The sequence below is a fragment of the Balaenoptera acutorostrata genome, chromosome 3 (assembly GCF_949987535.1).
Source record: "Balaenoptera acutorostrata chromosome 3, mBalAcu1.1, whole genome shotgun sequence".
Lineage (NCBI taxonomy): Eukaryota > Metazoa > Chordata > Mammalia > Artiodactyla > Balaenopteridae > Balaenoptera > Balaenoptera acutorostrata.
The window spans coordinates 41,411,735-41,435,872 of record NC_080066.1 but is presented as its reverse complement, the minus strand read 5'-3'; the positions used below and the strand labels follow the sequence as shown (position 1 = coordinate 41,435,872).

Sequence of the window (24,138 nt, the reverse complement as noted above, 5' to 3'; positions counted from 1 at the left end):
CTGGGCGTAGGGTCAGGGGACCTGGTTATTGAGGGTTCAGAGATAATCTTACCTCAACCTTCTTTAGGATTGTTTAAGATTAAACTTTATCTCTATCTCTATCACTATTGCTATTTCTATGTCATTTCTATCTATCTATTTACCTATCTATCTATCGATCTACGTATCTATCTAGTTTATAAATGTAAGTAGCATATATATGTCTAGAGTATATTTATATATATAAGAGAACATGATCAGTATAATTATCCAGGCTGGGTGAGAGTCCCTTTAATGTATTCTCATAGCATTCTGCATTTTTTGGTCTCAGTACTTTCAAAACTATAATAAAGCAATTATTAACATAACTTCTCTACACTAGGTTCCCTGACGGGGGAGGGGCTGTGTCCTCAGCCTGAGAACAATGTAACAATGTCTGGCACTGGGAAGGAATTTACTATACATTTTTGAATGAATTACTGTTAAATTTTAGCATTTGTTAAGTCTGAGTATGAATGAGCCCTAGTAGTATTTTTTTTTTTTAATGACTAATGTATACTGACATCTCTATTGGTCTATTCTGATCCTGGACTAAATAATATGATTCAATAACATCCCAGATGCTTATATCACTAATTATTCTTATCTCATTTGAGTTTTTACAGCTTCTCACAAAATGAGATTATGAGTCCCATTTTATAACTGTAACTCTTGAAGCTTCCTGGAATTTGGTTCTAGTCAGTGTTTCTCATTTGTAGACTTACTCTTACCTTGAATCATAAGTCTTGACCTTATCCAGGATTGTTTAATTCGAAGTTTATGTGGGTGTGTGTTTACAGAAACTCCATAGATAGATGTCATATAAGCTGAAGTATATTTCTGACTTTTGCCTTATCACCCCCACTAATAATCTAATCATTTGGTCATGTGGTTGGGGTTTGATTTTTAAAATGTGGTCATAGAAACACTAAGGAGAGTAATTTTCCATGTGAGCAGGGCGAGGTGACTCATGGAATGTTAGAACGGGGAGGAGCATTAGAATTGGCCATTAGAACTCATCTTCCAGCTGTATCTTACAGATGTGGTAACTGAAGTCTAAAGAGAAAGTAGAAATGCCTCAAATCACACAGAAGGTTTTGATGGGACCAGAATTATAATTCAGGTCTTCTTATTGCTAGTGTAACAGAATTTTGATTGGGACTTTCCCTAGTCTGAGAATTGGAGCTAGCAGATTGCAGTACAAGTCATTCCACACTCCATATTCAAAAAAAAGCCCCCATTGAGCAAATAAGTTCCCAGGGCTTACTAAGAAAAGTCAGATTTGAGCCTACTATGCCTTGCACCACACCCCACTTCAACATATAGGAAGAGAGACTGGAGCAGGAGGTGGGGAAATAGTCACCAATAGCTTCATGCAAGGCCATGCTCATGGTGAGAGGGCTTCCTGTTTTCTCTGTCCTCAGTAGCTAGGGTAGCTAAGAGCTCCAAAGTAGTTGGTGGTAGACACTGAAGATGGCTCTAAGAAAGGAAAACCAGCCTTTTATTTTTCCAGCTGGATGGATGCTTGCTGAGATGTAGAGTGTGTAGCTCCAACCTGCAGTGAGGCATCTGGGAGCCAAGAATTGTACAGTTGTTGGAGACTGGGCTGACCAAAAAAGTATGCCATCCCCCACCTTCTCCCTTAAACCTCCCTCCGAAGAGAGAATACACATCTTGCCTCTGCCTTGACATCTAATTCTTACTCTGTTAGGCAGAAATTTCATATTTAACCTCAGAACTGCATGTCTTGCAGTTAACATCATTTCTCAGGAAGACTGCTATTTTTTCACTGCCTATTTTACAGCATTTTTTCTTATTATTTTTGCAGTGTCTAAGTAGGAAGGGATACATTAGGGTTACAGACTTTCTGGTAAAAGAGATCTCAAGACTATGCCTAAGCTGACAATAAGTGCCTTTATTGTGTGGGATTGGACCCTAAATAATCTGCCACAGTGCTCACTAACAGTATGATGAAGGTCTAAAAGAGTAAACAATGAGTGAACAAATGAATAAATGAATGAACCCAACAGGAACACACCTTGTTACTGAACTCAGGTTCGGCTGCTCACTGCTCGGAAGTCCATACTTGAGAGACAAGTGTTGGTAGGAAAGGAAAGGTTACTTTATTCAGGAGGCCAGCAACCTGGGGAGAAGGTGGACTTGTGTCCAAGAACCAACTCCTAACTGCCAATCAGCGGGCAAGAGCTTTTAAAGGGGAGTGTCAGGGGTGCACAGGCAGAGAGAGGGGGCTACTTGCAGAACAGCACAGTTAGCTCTAACAATCGTCTTGAAGTTGGGTCACATGTTGGTCTGATCAGTGTCATCTTGATTGTTTTAAGTACAGTTAGCCTTCAGTTCCAAGGTCAGTTTGTTCCCATTTCCTTGAGGCCAGTTCTTATGTCATGGCCACAGTTTGGTCATCATGTAGTTAACTTCTTCCACTGGGGGTTGGGGAGAGGGTTTCAGTATCTACAAAACAGCTCAAAGGATATGGCTCCGAATGTTATCCATAGCCCTTGAGGAGGAACTAAAGGGTATTTACTTTGTTTAATGACTAAACTATTATTATTTTGTCTTGTTTGACTATTTTCCTTTGTTTCTGCATTTTCTTACTTCTCTGATTGAATTTTCTCTCTGGCTAAAGTTTTTCTACAGACAAGAGGCAGGCAGAGGACATGGGGGTGTCTGTCCTAGGAAGACCCCACAGGGTCCTTCTCAGTTGCAATACTACAGTGTTTCTGTCAATGAAGAACCTAATACCTAAATTGACCACGAAAGGTATTGTTGTTGTTACACTTGGCTTCAGAGTCAGACAATTATGGGTTCAAATCCCAGGTCTGCTACTACCAACTGTGTGATTTTTGGCTGGATATGTGATTGCTCTATGCTCTAGTCTTGGTAGTAAAATGGAGATGTTAACACCATCGTTTATGCAGTTGTGATGAGAATTGGAGATAATACCTAGAAGGTTCTCAGCAAAATGCCTGATAGAAGATGTTCAGTAGAAGCCTCACTTTTTACTCAGCAAATATTGATCAATGTCTAATCAGTCCCAGAGTCTGAGTGAGGGGCCGGGCACAGACACATTCATAGGGTATAACCCCTTTCCCAAGAAGGTCACAGTTTATCTGAGTAGGGAAAGAAAGAGCTGGTCCTACCTAAGGAACTTAGTTTGGAAACCAAGGGAATGATTAATAAGGCTTCTCTTCTGAGGCGATCAAAGTGCTATACATTGTCATTGCATGTAGGCTTTAAAATGTAATATTTACACATATATTTGTCCACACAATTATCATTGTTTAAAAAAAACCTCAACCTTTTATTATATGAGATAAGGAGAATAAAAGGAGAATTAAAATGAGCTACATCTACAAGTGCTTTTTGGACAGGGGTTTGTCTGCACAATCATTTAGTCAATGGCTAGAGGAATAGAGATAAGCAATTGTTTGTCCAGTCATCCTGAAAAATCATAATCTTGCTTCCATTTGATCAGAGACTGTGGTCTTCAACATCATTAAATACTACATTTTTTATAAATAAGTTTGTGCAAGAGACTGGGAAAATCAGTGCGAAGCCCTTTCTATACTCTTGTATAGAAAATACAAAGTATTAGAGTGGATCCATTGTGTAATTGGGTGTGAAAATTACCTCTGAAGTTTCCAGGTATATATACTACCCAGTACTAAAAAGAGTGGCTGAAAAAAATAGGAATTTTCAAAGGAAATATTTACCATCCAATCTGTGACTTTTGATCCCGTTAACCAGATCAAGAATGTAGAAAGAGGCCAGAGTAGAAAGAGAGTTGATCTGGATAAAATCACGTGGACTCCACCCCATTTCCCCTTACCTGCCTCAAGCCTGGAGGAGTAGCTTCATTGAGACCACTGGGATAGCCTGATATGTGACCCCTGGAGTTTGGGAGCCATAGTGCATTGGGGTTGGATTCCCATTATCTAGAGGAAAAGCAATATGCTGAATAACTGTATTTGATGGTGAGTCAGAGACCCAGTTAGGTTGGGATCATTTCTCTGGGCAAAGGATGCATATGTGTTTCCTGTAGCCCAGAGATAAGTGGCTTGTGCAAGAGGGAGACAGCAAAGGGCCATCTCAGGCCACATCCAACTGAGCCATCCGCAATGGTAAAGAAACACCAGCCACCATGTGGGAAAGGAAATGCTCTCTAGGGACTGTGCAGCAGGTTCTCAAGCAACCACCTGGAATGGAGACCTATCTGTCAAGAAAGTGAGAAGACCCCCTGATAGGAAAATCCAAAGAACAGCAAGTGTACATCTGCCCCCAGGTGGCCTCCACATCAGAGGGTAACTGCACCCACCATATGAGGCTGGATCTTTCTCCTGTATGACCTTTCCTTGTGTCTAACACTGGAGGTACCCAAAATAGCAGTAAATGAGTTGGAAGGAAGCAATGCTTCGTACCTCCCTCTCCAAGTCCCAGCCTCATTTGAGTTTCCAATCCACTACCAACCTCGACTAGAAAAAGACTTGCCTTTGAATAAAGATTAAAATATCTATTTACATATTTCACAGGATATTTCTGATTTGAACTTCTATGGCATAAGAGCTGGAAGTCATGAGATCTGCCTAGTTCATTACATTCAATGAATAAATCTGAAGGAAGGCGTTTGGGATGTAATACCAATTATCGTGTGGATTCAGTGAATGGGTTAAGGTAACGTTCCTTTTGTACAAGCAGGACAGGTTGGTAGTTTGTGCTACACAGAAAGCAAAGGAGAATGTGTACAAAGACAGAAGGAAGTCAGGATTTTTCTTTTTTAATTAAGAAAATTCCTTGCCTCGTTTATTGCCAATCCCTCCTACCAGCTCCTGCCCTCAAGAGGCTCAGAGAAAACCTGAAGATTTCCAGATTTCTAATTCTTTTTCCAGATTTGACCTGCTCTGTATCTCATTCCTATCAGCCCCAAACCTCCACTGAATGGCCAGGTAGCAGTGAGGCATTCATAAGCAATGTAAGACTTGGTGTTATTTTATGTATGAATGGATATTATTTTAAAGTTATTAATAAGAGGCATCTGAGTAATTGTCAGATTGATGGAGATGATTTGAAGCAGGGAGACTTTTAGTTTGCTTAAAATAAGACCCTGCTGAAGTCCAGGACTCTGTGATCTAGTCCTGAAGGTGTATGTGGTATATCCTCAGCTACACGCCTAATATGTGTTCTCTCTCCTGAGTATGGCATCCAGCGCCTTCTGTGTGGAATTTCAGCAGCACGCGCCTATCTCCTGCTACCTGCTGCTGCACCTTGAACTTGTAAGTCTCTTTGCCTGAGGACACATCCCAGTTCTTTTGCCATCAACGGGCTGTAACCTGAACACGCCCCCTCATGCAAGAACGAGATGGCTGTAGGAGGTTGGAGGCAGGAAGGAAGAAGACAAGACTGACAGGAAGAGTTCCATTAAAAATAAAACATTTCTCCCCGTTTGAAGTGAACAAAGTCTGCTAACATGTAGCCTGCTTGCTGGGGTTTCCAGCTGTTCCCTCCTGAACAGTTGGGTATCAAAGCCGCATGGGCCGATGGGAGGACTGTTTGCTCTGATGCCAGAGCAATTACAGCCTGACGGTGCTCAGCTCGGTTACTGTTTTTATTGCTTTTATTATTACTTCTCTGCTCATGGATTCCGAAGGCCTTTCTACACAGACGCGAACCCTGGGGAATCACAAAGCCACAGGCACACCGTTTGCAGTCACCGCTCAGCAGCTCTTGGATTGATGTGGTTTTAGCATCTTCCCTTTATCTGGTGAGCAGAACCAGAGATGTTTAGACTTACACCCACAGGAAAGAGAGGATTCCCTGCAGAAAATGTCAGTCTCTACTCTAGGCAGCCAGCAGGATAGAAGGAGAGTGGCTTCTTAATTTTCATCTAAAAAGATCTCCAAGTATCAGTGGACCAGGCGCTTCCTGCCTGCCTCTGGGCCAAGAGGCGTATTCAAGGCCAAACTGTCTGGGGCCTAGACTTGAAGCTTTGAACTACGGATTCTGTCAATGCTTTGCACACAGCAGAAAGGATTTTCTTGAATAAATTTACCAAAGAAACAAATCTCTCCATGCATTCTCATTACGTACATATTTTAAAAAACAACATTTGCACATATCAACTTTTCAAATATATTTACAATTGGGTGGGTGTCATTTGCTGAAAAACAGAGTGAAGTTCTAGAAGGATGAAGACATAATCTTTTTTTTTTCCCTTAAGGTTAATTGTATTAATAATCCAATGCTGTCAATAAAATTTTCTTGCTGATTTTTTAGTTAAAACATTCTACAATTAACCATTATTTCTTAATTTACTGATTGACTCAATATGAGAGTTTTACACAGCAACCTCATTTCTTTTAAGCCCTAAATGATGATTTTTCTCTGCATTTGGTCAGACTTCATTTGCTGAATTGAAAATAAAGTTTTTATATTACTTTTGGTCATATGATATCTTTTGGATCATAACATCAACTTCTAGCCACACATAAATCTTCAGGCCCTAATGGATATTAGCCCCTCTTCCTGCTTATATTGGTTTTCTCCCTATTCTGTCTCTCCTGAAGTATTCAGTCAAGCAAAACTTGAAGGGGAATAAAAGAAAAATATCAAAGAAGGAGTGTTAGTGACTAGAATTGCTCAGAACTTGAGTGTTACAGGAGCCAAGCAGGTAACATAAATGCATGGGGCTGGGAAAGTGTAAAACTGTGCATTTAGCTGCTTATGTTGCTACACTTGTTTTGTTAGACCACCTTTAAAATGCTGTACAGGGGCACACAAAGTCCAGCCGAAGCCAGAGCAGTTATTTTTCCCTCTGAACATTCAAAATGTTTCTCATTACTATAAGTTGTGCCTCCTTTTCTAGTAGGCTGTAAGAACCTTGAGGGTTGACATCTTCTTTGAACTCTTTTGATGATCTTCTGAATGCCCACCCTGCACTCTAAAATGATACCTTGTGTCATACTCTCTGCTAGAGATATAGAAATGGAGGTGGTCTTTTGGAGGTGGCAGTCACATAAGTCACCGTTGAGGTGGGATCATACCTCTTTCTTCGTGACTCCCAGCACAGCATCACGTACTTAGTGAGAGTTAAATAAATTTCCATTACAGTTGTGAGTGGACAGCTGACTCTGCTAATTATTTGGTGATGATGAATGCTGACCAAACCCAGTTGCCAACCTTCGGAAAACCCTATAATTCTTCATGAAGCCAACAGCACCTCCTAAAAGATCCCCCCAGCCCAAACACACAAATTTGCATGCAAATTGAGGGGAATAATTGACTGTCCCATCCCTACTGTTCAGTGAAACCCAGTTAGAAAACTCTTGGCTGGAACAAGTAGACGGTCCCCACATAAACTGTGGTCTAGGGTTCTGGGAGATGGTGTTAAGAATGGTGAAGGTGCTAAGGTCTCATAAGGGTGTAGGGTTCCCCAAGAATTCACTCTGGTCCCCCAGACTGTCACATTGTTCCAGGTCACTTTCTGATTAGTGTGCTTGATTCGTCAAATGAAGCTTTCTTTGGGGATGATTACTCTCTTTTTCTGCTCAAGCTCTGAATTTCTTTCTTCAACTTCCACTTTGTATCAGAATTGTATACTAGCATATTTCATTTTATGGCACTTTGCTAATATTGTGTTGGTTACAAATTGAAGGTTTGTGGCAACCCTGTGTTAAGTAAGTTTATCAGTGCCATTTTCCCAACAGCATTTACTCACTTTGTGTGTCTATGTCACATTTTGGTAATTCTCAAGATATTTCAAACTTTTTCATTATTATATTTGCTATCCCTGTGATCAGAGATCTTTGATGTTACTATGGCAGAAAGACTCACTGAAGGATCAGATGATGGTTAGCATTTCTTAGCATAAAATTTTTTTTTGAATTTTATTTTATTTATGTATCTATTTTATACAGCAGGTTCTTGTTATCTATTTTATACATATCAGTGCATACATGTCAATCCCAACCTCCCAATTCATTCCACCACCACCCCCCCAACCCCTGCTTTCCCCTCTTGGTGTCCATATGTTTGTTCTCTACATCTGTGTCTCTATTTCTGCCTTGAAAACCGGTTCATCTGTACCATTTTTTCAGATTCCACATATACGCGTTAATATACGATATTTGTTTTTCTCTTTCTGACTTACTTCACTCTGCATGACAGTCTCTAGGTCCACCCACGTCTCTACAAGTGTCCCATGTCCCAATTTCTTTCCTTTTTATGGTTGAGTAATATTCCATTGTATATGGGTACCACATCTTCTTTATCCATTTGTCTGTTGATGGGCATTTAGGTTGCTTCCATGACCTGGCTATTGTAAATAGTGCTGCAATGAACATTGGGGTTCATGTGTCTTTTTGAATTATGGTTTTCTCTGGGTATATGCCCAGTAGTGGGATTGCTGGATCATATGGTAATTCTATTTTTAGTTTTTTAAGGAACCTCCATACTGTTCTCCATAGTGGTTGTATCAATTTACATTCCCACCAACAGTGCAAGAGGGTTCCCTTTTCTCCACACCCTCTCCAGCATTTGTTGTTTGTAGATTTTCTGATGATGCCCATTCTAACCGGTGTGAGGTGGTAACCTCACTGTAGTTTTGATTTGCATTTCTCTAGCATAAAGTATTTTTAAATTAAGGTATGCACATTGGTTTTTTTAAAGACATAATGCCATTGCACTCTGTTGGGGCCCAGGGAAGGCCACCCCAAAATATGACTCAATGGCATAGTGATTATTTTGAATTAAAGTAATTTGGGAAACACCCTGTGGAGGTAAAAAGATATTAAAAAACACTCTGATCCCCGTCTTTCTCCCTAAAAGCAGGAAATAAATCTCCCATGTGAAGGTATTTTCCCTATACCAGGAGTATAGAAAGCATCCTTACCACCAGATTTCGGGAATTCAAGGCTAAGAAAACTGTGTAAACAAACTTTGTTACGTCTTGATTAGTCTGATACTCCCAGTACAAGCCCCTTTGTTTTCTTAAATCTTCACAAATAACTGTTTCTTTGTCTAAAAATGATACATAAACAGCCCGTTTTGGTCACTTTCAGGGGTCCCATTTTCATGAGCCCTCTGTGCATACAAACATTTTTTTTTTCCTCCTGTTAGTATGTCTGTGTCAATTTAATCATTAGACCAGCCAAAAGAACTCCAAAAGGGTAAGGAAGAAAGTTTACCTCCCCCAAAACACATGATAGACAACACTATAGTGTAAACATAACTTTTATATGCACTGGGAAACAAAATAATTTGTATGATTCACTTTATCTCGATATTCACTTTATTGCAGTGGTCTGGAACTGGACCCGCAATATCTCTGAGGTGTTTCTGTACACCAGGAATATGATTCTTCTCTCTCAGTTCATTCAAAACTTTACTTATATAGATGGATAGAAGCTCTAGCTTCTCTTGAATGCCAGTGCTCAATACTTTGCCTCTTTGTGTTTTATCCACATCAAATTGACCAGGTTAAATTGGAAGAAAAATAAAGAAGATAGAGAATGAAAATTGATCAAAGATGAGTGGTATTTATATATGCACACATACATACATTTTTAAAAATTAAAGTATAGTTGATTTACAATGTTGTGTTATTTTCAGGTGTACAGCAAAGTGATTCAGTTTTATATAACTAAATCACTTTATATATATATGTGTGTGTGTGTGTGTGTGTGTGTGTGTATATATATATATAAAATTGTTTTTCAGATTCTTTTCCCTTATAGATTATTACAAGATAATGACTATAGTTCAGTATACTATACCTACCTATACAGTAGGCCCTTGTTGGTTATCTATTTTATATATAGTAGTATGTATCTGTTAATCCCAAACTCCTAATTTATCCTTTCTCTACTTTTCCCCTTTGGTAACTACAAGTTTGTTTTCTATTTCTGTGAGCCTATTTCTGTTTTGTAAGTAAGTTCAATTGTATCATTTTAAAAAATTCTATATATAAGTGATATCACATGGTATTTGTCTTTCTCTTTCTGACTTCCTTCACTTAGTATGACAATCTCTAGGTCCATTCATGTTGCTGCAAATGGCAATATTACATTCTTTTTTGTGACTGAGTAATATTCCATTATATATATATATATATATATATATATATATATATATATATATATATATATATATATATATCTCACATCTTCTTTATTCAGTCACCTGTCAATGGACATTTAGGTAGCTTCCAATGTCTTGGCTATTGTAAATAGTTCTTCCAAGAACACTGGGGTGCATGTATCTTTTCAAAATAGAGTTTCCTCCAGATATATGCCCAGGAGTGGGATCACTGGATCATATGGTAACTCTATTTTTAGGTTTTAAGGACATACATACATTTATATGTATAAATGTGATTTATACAGATTTCTAGGCCCGTTGTGTATAATAGTGCATGTAGAAAAAAATGCCTGAAATTCGCATTTATGGAGCATCTACTCTGTGTATCTGTATAGTACATGTGCACATTATATTTCATTTAATCTTCATAGAAACACTTAAGTGATATATAATATTTTCCCATTTTAAGGAAGAAGACCTTGAATTCAAAGAGGTTACATAACTTGAACATGGTCATTGGGATAAGTAGTGGCAGAATTGAGATTCAGATCCCAGAGAGTTGACTCCCAAAATATTATTTTTGCATTGTTCAAAGCCGAGGCCTTGTTGGGGAGTTTATTCTGGAGCAGTACTACACAAACTATCTGGTCCCTGAACTGTTGATTCCTCGGTTGCTGCAAAGATATAGGAAACTTGTACCAGAATATAAATAAACACAATCACAATGCTCCCTTCCTTGGAAAAAAAACAATCAGATGAACTTAACATGTGTATTTAGTCACATGATTGATTTATATTCAGTCTCAGGTCTCTTATTTCATCATGGATAAGTGTTCACAAACATTTCACAGGCAAACACCAATCTGGGGACCATGCTTTGAGAAGTGCTGGACTTGAATATTGTTATGGTGCTCTTACCCTCCCAAAGCCACTGGCCATCCAACGTGACTAGTGAAGGCATGTCTGGTGGGCCACTCTCCTGGGAGAAGCTATATTTATGGAAAATTGGGGGCTTTAGCTTCAGCTTAATGCTATTTCACCTTTTGAAAATAGTTTTGGTTTGTGTCCCATCCCCCTCACCAGACAGGGAGACTGGATGTACTTGGACGGACTGGTGTGGAACCTGGAGACCTGGATAAGGGTTAGGATTGGTATTCCACTGTGTAGGGAATTGAAATACTTTCACATCTGTGCGTTAATAGCCACGGCTTATGCCCTCCAAGTGAAACTCCCACCCACCCCTTCACTATCCTGTTCTCCCTCACCCCTTTTCCATATTCCTCCAGGACCATATCAAGATTCAGAAACCACAGGATACAAACCTGGCAAAGCAGAACTCTGCTCCATTGCTATGCCCAGAATCTGTTCTGATTGGCCATTGTCTTTTTCAGACAAATTTCTCAAAATATTGTATAGAACTCTTAGACAGAGGCAGGGGACCTTCTCCCCCACTCCCCGCCAATCTGTGACACTAGAAGGAAAGTTCAAAACTAGATCTCAGAGCACCTCTAGGGACCCAGAGCTAGAGAGATTGCTCCAGCTACTCATCATAAGGCGGGCTAGGGCAGGTTTCAGGGACCAAGGGCAGAGCTAAGGGATCAAAGGGCCAGGGAAGATGAGTGCCAGGGACAGTGGGTGGAAATAGAGAAGGAAGGTGACAACCTAATTGCTTAAGATTGGGCTTGAACTTGTTCCTGCTGAAAGGTAAGACTTATGGAGGCCCATAACCTCTAAGAAAAGATGAACTCCAAATCTTTTATTAAACAGGAATGTGAAGTTTGAAGCCTTGTGTGTTGACATGGACATTTGATTAGTGTCAGGGGAACATTTATTGTAAGCTCGTTTCTACTGGCACTTAGCTACATAACTTTGTATAAGGCATTGTCAGTTTATGCATCTATAAAACAGAGAGTTCAGCTTGCTAAGATTCCTCTCTGCTCAAATTCTAGGCTGTCTAAGACACAGTCTCTGATTCATATTTACTCTCATATGCCTGGTCCAGAAAGACATGGAAAGGCAATCACAGAGGACTTAGCTGTCTGCTGTGTCATTCATGGCTTAAGCACACATTTACCAGTAAAAGACCCAGGGAAGTTCCAGCATGGAAATAAAGGACACATTTGAAATCCAGCCCACACCTTCAGCCCTGCTGTTTCCATGAATATAGGGCCTTTTTGCAGTTTCTAAGGAAACAATTGTCAGTAATGGATTAGGAAGCCGGGGCTGAAAGGATGGATACAGAGGGGCTTTGTACACAGGAGCCCATCAGATGGAGTCTGGCAGAGACATCAACATGCTTCGCGATTGATTTGGTCTTCAGTGTGAAAGCATTAGAGTCCATCTGATGGGGTCGATAAGCAAGGAAGCCGAGGAGCCCCTTCCACCAGCTTTCTCGCTTTCTTCTCTGCCACCTATTAGAGTTCACAGATCTGCATGGCTGGATTGGCTCAGTTTTAACTTCTCTGCTGGGTGCATGTCAGGACAAAGGATGTACAAACTTAATTCATCTCACAACCTCTCCAAACTCATTTAAAACTCTAAAAGTCACTGTCTCTCAACTCACGCTGGTAGTTTGTAAAGATTCTGATAATGTTTCTGGGGACAGTACCAAGGGAGTAGATTTCTTGTTGCTATATTTTTACTAGACCTTAAGATGTTTAACCCCAAAATGAAAATAGGCACAGGCTCAGTGACCCAAAGGAATTAAGGAGAATCTAGAGGATACCAGGTAATGTGTGTGAAGGAAGAAGCAGGTACTCAAGAAAGTCGATGTGACTAACCAGCTTTATTCTTTGTCTTTTGTCCTGATTAAATATTTAAATTCAAATATTTGATTTAATTTTAACTTAACTAAGGAATTATTAAAATGAATTTTAATTTTACTTATAAATTTAAAATCACATATAAAATAATATTCATTCAGATATACTATTCTTTCCAGGCTTAGGTACATTGCTTAAGGAAATATGAGTGAAAAAGCAATAACTTATTTTTATGACTGAAAATAAAGTAAGGAAAACGAACAAGGAAAAAAATTAAAGTAGGTACCCTCATCATCGTGCATTTCTAACTACTTTTAACATTTTTGTACATGTAAATTGTTTAAAAATTTTTAAATAAAATTAGGATCACAATGGATATACTACACTGTAGTGGATTTATAGCTTGTAATACTATATTGAATTAAATAATGCCATTTGCAGCAACATGGATGGACCTAGAGTTTATCATACTAAGAAGTAAGTCAGACAGTGAAATATGGATGTCCTATGATATCACTTATGTGTGGAATCTTAAAAAATGATACAAATGAACTTATTTACAAAACAGAAACAGACTCACAAACTTAGAGAACAAATTTGTGCTTAACAAAGGGGAAAGGTTGTGAGAGGAGGGATAAATTAGGAGGTTGGGATTAACATATACACACTACTATATTTAACATAGGTAATCAACAAGGACCTACCTTATAGCACAGGGAACTCTACTCAATACTCTGTAATACAGTAACCTATATGGGAAAAGAATCTGGAAAAGAATAGATATATGTATATGTATAACTGATTCACTTTGCTGTACACCTGAGACTAACACAACATTGTAAATCAACTATACTCTAATATAAAATAAAAAATTAAAAAAAAAGAAATTAAGGCATTCCACAGATACTTAAAAAAATACTCATTGTGAAATTATCCCCATGGTGTTGTCTCTTCAAAGCACATCATAATATTAATACTCCATGATGTGAATATACTCCAGCTTATTTGACTAGTAATATACTGGTGCACATTTAGGACTTTCTTGTTCTTCTTACGATTATTATTATTATTATTATTATTATTTTTTATTTATTATTTTTATTTTTGGCTGTGTTGGGTCTTCGTTTCTGTGTGAGGGCTTTCTCCAGTTGCGGCGAGTGGGGGCCACTCTTCATCGCGGTGCGCGGGCCTCTCACTATCGCGGCCTCTCTTGTTGCGGAGCACAGGCTCCAGACGCTCAGGCTCAGTAGTTGTGGCTCACGGGCCCAGTTGCTCCGCGGCATGTGGGATCTTCCCAGACCAGGGCTCGAACCCGTGTCCCCTGCATTGGCAGGCAGATTCTCAACCACTGCGCCACCAGGGAAGCCCACGATTATTTTCTTAATAATGATTTCTGGAATTTGAATGAACTCCAAGAACTTAAACATTCTTAAGGCTTCTGAAATATATTTTCAAATTGTCCTTTGGAAATACTGCAACTATATGTACTTCCATTGGTAACAGACTACGATTAGTGCCTTTTTACAGCTGTGGACCAGCAGATCAGTACAATTTAGTGATCAAGGCTAAACCTGAATTGAGAAGCAAATCATGATATTTTATTGTTATAGTAATTTGCACTTTATATCAAGTGAGGTTATTTGTCCCTTTATTAAAATTATGTTTAGTTTGTTGTTTCATTTGTAATATTTTAGGCAATTTAGATATATTTATATTTTATTTATCCACTCACTAATATTTTCCTTTATGGTTTCTTCTTTGGGGATATGCATTGAAAGACCTCCTGGTTTGGAGATGATAGAACATATAAATCTTTATTTTATTCTTTATTATTGCTTGACTTTTAAATATTTAACCCTTTAATCAAAATTAAATAATTTTGTATTTGTGTTAAGAGTTTTACCTCAAATATTAACCAGTTGTTTTTGTTTTAGCTCCATCATAATCCATTTCCTGGTGAATTGAAAGGCGCTTTTATCATATGCAAACTTTCACATATTCCAGGGTTTTGGTGCTTTCTGTATTCTTCCCTTGATCTGCTGCCATATTTTGCATCAATACCATAACAGCAAATTATTGTAAATGTGTAAGATCTTTTGCCTATTTGTAAAGGAAAACCCTCATTATTATTTTTACTCTTCATTCCAAAATTATTCTGGGATACTTTTGCCATGTATTCTTCTAAAGTGGATTTAGTTTGCCAAGTCTGAAAATCCCCATTGCTGTTTTGATTTCTATGCTTTTACAGACTGATATGAGGAGAATTGATATTGCATTCTATTGGTCACTGCTGTCCCAGAATTCAGCATATTTCTTCATTTATTTAAATTTTACCTGTTACCTCTTGGTAAAGTCCTGGGATTTATCATATAACCCTTAGAGTATTTATTATTAATTCCATTCCTAGATATTTTAGAGTTGTGTTGCTATTGTGAATGGAATTTTTATTATACTTAATTTATTTTGCTGGTTCATAGAAAGAAAATTGATTTTTGTATATTTAATTTGTTACCTGTCTACTTACTCAATTCTTGCCTTATATCTAATAGAGTTTCTGTTTCAGTTGATTCCTTTGGTTTGTTTTAGTACATAATCAGTTTTCAAATAATGATAATGTGATTCCTTCTTTCCATATGTATGACTCATTTTTTCTTATCTTATTGAATTGTTTGGAACCTGCCAAATAATGGTAAATAACAGTAGTGAGAGTATACCATAGTTTTAGTAAGGATTGGGTATGCCAAGTATAATTTTGACTTTTGGTTTTATATAGGCATTTGCTATTATTATTGATAATAATAAATACTTGTATAATGTGAAATGGACCACGTACTAAACTAAATTTTTATATATGTTAACTCACTGAATTATCTCAGCAGCTCCATGAGATAGATAGTGGTATTATTATTATTATTATTCCCATTCTACAGATAAGACAATTGAGGCACTGATAGGTCAAATGATTTCCCCGATGGCCATACAGTTAGCACAGCACTGGGATTGAGACCCTAGCAATCTGGGCTCCAGGCCTGTGTTTACACCTACCATGCCATGCTGCCCTCTCAGGTTTAGTAAGTGCCCTTATGGGCTCATATACTAAGACTTGTATCAGAAATGGATGCATACAGAAGGTCCTGGGTTTTTTTTGTCGTTGTTGTTCTCTTTTCTCTTCTGCCTTTTGATCTCTATGTGTTAACATTTATGTTAGTAGATTTCCTAATAAAACCAACCCCATGTCATTCTTAGAAAAATACTCTCTAGACCATGCTGTATAATTAATTACTTGGCTTGCTGCTTTATTTATGTGCTATAATGATCAGTTTTTTGGTTTTAGGGTTATGCTAATATTTTCCCACTTTTTATTGAGTTATAATTGGCATATAAAATTATATTAGTTTCAGCTGTACAACATAGTGATCTGATAAATGTATGTATTGAGAAATGATCATCATGTTTTGTTAATATTCATCACCACACATAGTTACAACTTTTTTTGTGATGAGAACCTTTAAGATTTACTACCTTAGCAACTTTCAAATATATGATACCGTATTATTAACTATAGTTACTATGCTGCACATTACATCCCCAGGACTTATTTTACAGTTGTAAGTTTGTAACTTTTGACCACCTTCACCTATTTTGCCCACCTTCCACCCGCCCACCTCTAGCAACCACCAATCTGTTCTCTGTATCAGTGTTTGTTTTTTTCAGATTCCACATATAAGTAAAATCATACAGTATTTGTCTTTCCCTGATTTATTTCACTTAGCATAATGCACTCAAGGTCTATCCATGTTGTTGCAAATATCAGGATTTCCTTCTATTTTATGGTTGACTACTATCCTAATATATCTATCTATATCTATACCTATATCTATATCACATTTTCTTTATCAATTCGTTCATTGATAGATACTTAGGTTGTTTCCATGTATTGGTTATTGTAAATAATAGGGTTACAACAATATTTTAAAAGAAATTCTGAAATTTTCCTTCTCAGTGTGTGGTCTGTGTTTAATTCTTTCTCTTCCTTGGGTTTATCTTCCTGAGGCCCTCACACATAACATTTTTCAGGCACAGTATTTTCTCCTCAATTCTGTATGTTGTTGCTTCATTGTCTTTGGTATTTAGTGGTGTGAGCAAATTTTACTATTTACTTTTGATTATTTATAGGGATCTTTATACTTTTTTTGTTCCTTTTCATTAATTATAACACATGTATTTGATGAGCTTGTTTGATCTGCAGACTCAGATTTTTTTTTTAATGTAAGGAATTTCTTTCTTCTTTTTCTTCATGCTTTTTTCCCTCTTTTTCTTTTTCTTGACTTCTGTTATGATTCCCATACTACCTAGTCTGAAAGTCCAAGATCACTTTCCCTGAATCTGTTCTACAGTTTTTATTTATGTATTTAACTTGTCTTGTTTATCTAGTTTTCCCTTGAGATATTGGAAAATTTCTCAAAGCTGTCCTATACAAAATGAATTTTATTTTCTGCATCAAACAGTTTAACTCTTTCCAATGGCTTTTAACTTAGAAATTGTACTTTCCATCTCAATATTACAGTTTCTTCTGTGCTCTTATTCTCTCATCATGCCTTTTGCTACACTTTCACCAATGCAATATACTCTTGATTCTTTCCAAGAATATAAACAAGAAATGTCCCAGATTTTTCTCATTTCTGGCAGTAAACGTACTTGTCTGGTGTCCTTTGAGTGCCACCCTTTTTAACTGCAGTATTTCTACAGAGGTGTAACATCTTCCCTCTGTGTATGATTATAGAGGGTGTTCAATGAAGCCTAGTTTTGTTAAAAAGATAGGCTTTGCCAGACGTTGTTGTAGGTCTTTGGGGCAGATATTAATCCCTATCCACTTATAACTTGGGTTTTGGGACACAAAGAGAGGCCCATGCAAGATGTGAGGACTAATTGAAGACTTAACCACACAAAGCCAGGACCTCCAAAAATGACATTTGCAGTCAGTAAACTAGTGAAACCACAATCTGTGAAGCAAGAAAGTGGGTTGGCCTGACTGTCTTGGCCATTGCTTTGGGTAGAGCAGGAAAAAAATGGAAAAGTCTTCATTCATAATTTCTCAACACAAACCCTCCTTCAAGCAGATTTGGAGTCATATTTCAATGGTACAGTGTAGCCCAAAAGGCCTCAAGCCAAAGCTTCAGCCTATAATGGTCCTTGATTTGTTGTGCCCAGGTGCCCAGGGGAGGAAAACACAAGTTCTTTCTGGAGGCAAGAACATTAAAATCAATCCACAAAGACTTTCTTTGAATGAAAAGAAATATAAATGCAGAATTTTTGAAAAATCATAAAATATTTGAGCAAACAAGCCTACATTATTGACATTAAACAGAAAAATCAAACCAACAAATGATGCACGCAAAGACTATATTCAAGAATAATCAGGTAGAGAATATAAATAACTGTGTTTTTAGTGTTTTAGAGACAGTTTTTGAGATGGATGAGTTAAAGAGACAGTTCAATGAAGCTGGAGAGAGAATTATTAAAGTGGAATATTTATATAAAATATTCAGAATCACAGTGATAGAAAGAAATAAAAATATGAAAGTAGAGCTAAGAGTTATTGAGGAGATAGGGAATGGGGGGGGTAAATTATTCCAAGAGATAATGGGTGACACTTTTCTAGAACTAATGAAAGACACCAATCTTTAGTGTCACTGAATTACACATAAAAGAAATAAATCTAAATATACTTCAGAATATAAAAGATAAAGAGAAGATCTTACAACTGCTAAATGGAATTACAATAGTTTATTGGCATACTACATATAGCTTTTTAAACATTTTTCTAGGGAGCAATAACTTTAAAAAGTATTTCTTACATGGATGTTTTATTGATATTATAGAGCCCCCTCCCCCAAATGTTTGTGTAATATTGGCAAATCATAGCAGTGGTGTCTGAAAGTGTATGTGAGGGTTATTTTTTTTAATGGCTTTTTAAAAACTTTTTGTTTTATATTGGAGTGTAGCTGATTAACAATGTTGTGTTAGTTTCAGGTGTACAGCAAAGTGATTCAGTTATACATATTCATGGATCTGTTCTTTTTCAAATTTTTTTCCCATTTAGGCTGTAACATAATACTGAGCAAAGTTCCCTGTGCTATGCAGTAGGTCCTTGTTGATTATCTATTTTAAATATAGCAGTGTGTGCATGTCAATCCCAAACTCCCAATCTATCCCTTCCCCTGGTAAAATAAAATATGGAATGCTTCACATATTTGCGTGTCATCCTTGTGCAGGGACCATGCTAATCTTCTCTGTATTGTTCCAATTTTAGTATATGTGCTGCCAAAGAGAGCATGAGGAATTTTCATTTCTAAATCTTCACCAGAAATCACATCATTATGTGCTTTGGATTTTGCTTTTTACACCTATCATTAAATCATAAACATATTCCATATTGTTAAATTGTTGTTATAATTATCATTTTAGTGACTTCATTATATGCCATAAAATTTATTCCATTATAATTTCCTTAGTCATTTTTTCCTTATTAGATATTTAGACTTTTATTTCTCTCAAATTTTAATTATTATATATAACCTTCATATAATATACATTTTGTACATATGGCTTTACTTTTATTTAGAATCAGTTCCTTAGGAAAAGTTCCCAGAAGTGATATTATCATGTCACATAGTCAATGTATTTTGATATGTGCCAGCTTTTATCATGAGTCAGCACTAAATATTACAAATCTCAATATATATATCTACCAATTTGCTGGGTGTAAGAGGCATTTTTATTTAGGTAATAAGATAGAATATTTTTCCATGTTTGTTTTTAAATTATTTTTCCTCTTTTACTCACCAGTTATCAGTATTCATGCTTTATAAACTTATTTTTTGTGGATTCTGTGTATGTCTTACCAATATGTAATTTTCTGCAATAACATAAATATTAAAATAAGTAATTTTCTGTAATAACACAAATATTCTTCCCATATTAATATTTAAAAATTAAGTGAGGATGAGGTTGGTAGGCAATTTTGGGTTCAAATGTACTTATGAATTTGACTTATTTTGGGGTAGTTTATCAAGAAAAGTTAATGTGTGTGTGTCTATATATATAAAGGATTGTGCTAGTGAGTTTTGCTTACCAGTGTGATGAAAAGATAGGCACCTATACTTTCTGGCAGCATTGGTAACTGAATATTGATATGACAGACATTGTTGGCTCACCCAACGCTTGTTTCTAACACTCTTCTGTCTTACATGTCTTTATTAAAGAGGATGAACAAACTAAAATGTTCAGTTACCAGACCATTGTAAAGCTGGAGTTTGCTTTACTATAATACACAGTTCTGGCCAATAAAGTGTAAGCAAGAGTATGCTGTCACCTCCTCCTCTCCCACTTTTTCTTTCTCCTTCCTTGAATGATGATGTGCTGGCTGGAGCTACAGCAGCCATCTTGTAGTCATGTTGAGAAAACCAGGAGAATGGCAGATAAAGTGACCCTGATTTTGTTAAGACACTGAAATAATGCCACGAACTTCATACCCACCAAAACTTATGATACACCAAAAATAAAGCTCTACTTATGTTTAAGCCACTATAGTCAGGCTTTCTGTCATTGGCTGTGAAAAGCAAATCTGAATTAACACAACTAAGCTGGGGGAGAGGAAAATTGGGTCTCTGTTTTATTAAGATGCACTTTTAAACTAACCCAAAGCCAGATTTATTTATAAATTTGCTGCTGTGAGTACATGGTAACTGACCAAAGTATATAACAGAATTTCTAAATTTTATCCACCTGTTTCCCCAAACATATCCAGGGAGTGAATGCATCTCCTGGAGCAAAAATAAAATGAGAATTTAAAAAATGCTCATGACATTTAACAATGGGAGAACATAATTTAAAGGCATTCCTCTATTCGTTACTCCGAGAAATAAAGTTTCACTTAACAAATACAATAAGTATCCAAGAGACACTCCATCCATGCCTTTCTATATCCACCCATTTATAACCATTACTTATCCATTTTTAATATATGGACGACATGCCATATGACAAGCTATGTATTCCATGCCAGGGATGTAACAAAAACAGACACTGCTCAGTCCTTGCCTTTGAGGATTTCACTCCAGGCTGGGTGTGGGAGGTAAGAGGAGGCCGTTTGGATAAACAAATGTTTTTGATACTGTGTGAGAGTAAAAAGTATAGAGTACTCAAGTGAGATTCATAGTAGAGGGTGAAATAGAATAAGTGTTACCCAAGACCCCACAGCCAATAAATGGTATACGTTCCTTTATTCAAGGCCTTCTGGAATAGTCATTTTATAATACCAACCATTGGCTGAAATAAATGGACCAATATCGGAGATATGGACTATTTTTGCATTATGAAAACGCTATCATTTTGTCTGCTGTTGTACAGAAGTTGACTTGTATGAAGAAATTGACCCTGACCTGGCAATATGGTGCGTGCTATGAGATTTATTTCCCCCAGGACTCTTCCTTCTTTTGGCCTGTTGTCTGTTCAGCTGGATGCTGGGGTAACACATGTAAGAGGAGGCCTCCTCCTTCTGACTGAGGAGGAGGGTGTGACCAAGACAGCCCTTCCAGAATGAAGAAAAGCAGCCAGGAAAATGGGCAGAGGAAAAGTATCAACCCTCAGAGCTGTGGCACATGGAAAGAGACTGAGATTTTTCTCTCTCTGTAAAAAAGTGATCTTTTCCATTGACCTAAGGAAAATAACTTGTTAAACACGTCTTTCCCCTCCCACTGCCGTTGTTTATGGAACAACAGACTTCCCTTAATTCTGAAGTAATGTCTCCTTTCTTCAGGAAAACAGGTGTCCAAACATGCAGCAAATCACATTTTTAAACAGCTAAAACAAGCTAGGACAAAGTGAGAGAGTGACATGGACATATATACACTACCAAATGTAAAATCGATAGCTAGTGGGAAGCAGCCACATAGCACAGGGAGATCAGCTCAGTGCTTCGTGACCACCTAGAGGAGTGGGATAGGGAGGGTGGGAGGGAGACGCAAGAGGGAGGAGATATGGGGATATATGTATATGTATAGCTGATTCACTTTGTTATACAGCAGAAACTAACACACCATTGTAAAGCAATTATACTCTAATAAAGCTGTTAAAAAAACAACAAAATATAAAATAAAATAAACTTGAGGACTTTACACATTTCTTTATCCTTTTACCTAGAAATTCTTTTGTGACGCTTATATTTCCCGGCTTGGAAATTTTTTGGCCTTTGGATACTTTTGGCCAATCTTCTAAAATTTTTTACTATCATATCCCTGTCTTCTTGATCACTATTCTTTGGATAGAAAATCTATTTCTTAAAATATAATATTCAACAATTGATTCTTTTTCATTTAAGTCAAATGTACTTTATAAACATGAAGACCTCAGGACCACATTGAATTCTGTCATATTAAATATCTTTATAGGAGGAAGGAAAGAAAAATTGAGCTATTACTGATCAATATTGGGGGACTTTGAAATATTCCTATCATGACTTGTCTAAGTATATGGAGGGAAGAATTATAATCCCTTTTATGAATGAGAAAATCAAGGCGAATGTTCATATATCTAAGATCACACAGTCAGAAAATAGTAAAATCAGGATTCAAATCCAATTTTTATCTAACTTCAAAAACCATGCACTTTCTACCTCACCATGTAATAGAGTTCCTCCTAGCCTACATAAAGTACTTTGTTGAGTAGTTAAGTCAGAAGTGATTTATGAGGCTCTATTATGTACTAGCTGGGAGGACATGGATAAAGTATCAGTCCTATGGGTCTAAATCCCCTTCTCTGTGGAATGGATACAGTAACAGTATCTACCTCATAGGACTTTGTTAAGGATTCACTGAGTTAATGCATGTAAAAGGTCTCAGAACAGTACTGGACATAGTAAATACTCAATAAAGTTGTTTGTTCATTGTTATTATTATCTGTTAACTTCGTGAATAATAGCATAGCATGAATGTCATGGCTTTGCTTTCATGTGTTATCTTAGTACAGCTGAATAGGTGTTTCTAAATAAATGGTGAATGAGTTTTTTGGGGTTTTTTTTTAAGTTTTTAGTGTTTGTAGTGAGAGATCTCCCTCATTCTTCTCCATTGGTTGGCAAATTTATGGGAGAAAAAGGGTATCTCTTAGTAATATCGTTTACAAACTTTTGTTTCAGCTGTGAAACCCTTTTGTAAAATACAGATAGAAGCACTGCTGCTTTATCTAAAATGGGGGGAAGTGACTCCTGGATCTCCACACACACCTCCTACCCTCTAGTACCCCTACCCGGTCATTGCTGTCTTGGGAGTACTTCTGGGAAATCCTGAAGGTTGATGTAATGCAGACTGAGAACCACTAAGCCACAAATCCCACAACAAAATACATTGTGCAGTGACTGATAAATACTATTAATTCTTAATTTCTGTGATAAGCCTATGTCCAGGTGTCCTTCCTCTTAATCTCAGATTGTCTTCACTCGGTTTCCATCCTATACTCACTGTTGAGTGCTTTGTTTAACTGACAGGGTCTACAGTTTGGTACCAGTGAACTGGAGGAGATGGGGTCTATGTTCTGCTTGGGCCTCCTCATCTTGGAACTCAAATCTGTAAGCTGCAGCCGTCAGCTCCTGACCTGTGCAGCAGCTCTACTGAATGCTGAGGAGGAGTCTCTGGACCACCACCTCCAGCGGTAAGTTGCTCACTATTTGAACCTTTGTGTTTCCATTGGAGAACATCTGGGAAATGAAAGTCATGCGGACCTATGGGTCTTTGACAAAGAGAAAATATGGAGAAGCTGCCAGATCAAGGTAGGGTAGTACTGCTCCACGGGAACCAGACTCGGGGCATCCTTACTTCCTGCTGAAGACAAGGAAGTGTTGCTTATTTGTACATAAATGCACATATAAAGCTACATACATTTATAAATATGTATTTTTATTAAGTTTTGCTCATGGCAAAGAAGATGCAGCTTAGTGACACACGTGCACATTTACCTATGCTTGTGTTTGCCAGGTATGTGTTTATATGTATAATGATGTCACTTTGGAGTCATTTGTCAGCTAAAAACTGGCAATCTCACTGCGAATATCCAGGCACTTGGGGACAAGAAATGTTTTAATCTTCCCATTGTTTTTTTTTTTTTAAAGACACCAATTGTACTTGAACATTTGTTATTATTATTATTTTTTATTATTATTTATTTATTTATTTTTGGCTGTGTTGGGTCTTCGTTTCTGTGCGAGGGCTTTCTC

General features: G+C 37.3%; 1 protein-coding gene and 1 non-coding gene across 2 annotated transcripts in view; one reads left to right on the top strand and one right to left on the bottom strand.

Annotated features, from left to right (window-relative positions):
• AGBL1 (AGBL carboxypeptidase 1) overlaps positions 1-23,580 on the top strand; it is a 520,708-nt gene extending 497,128 nt beyond the window's left edge. The window contains 3 exon segments of the mRNA XM_007194366.3: positions 4,407-4,421; positions 12,366-12,381; positions 23,394-23,580. Of these exon segments, the coding sequence (XP_007194428.2) occupies positions 4,407-4,421; positions 12,366-12,381; positions 23,394-23,580 (218 nt within the window).
• On the bottom strand, positions 19,100-19,206 carry LOC114235557 (U6 spliceosomal RNA). Its single transcript, XR_003621709.1, has one exon. It is a non-coding gene; the product is annotated as a U6 spliceosomal RNA (small nuclear RNA).
• Positions 23,581-24,138: the final 558 nt, after the last annotated feature.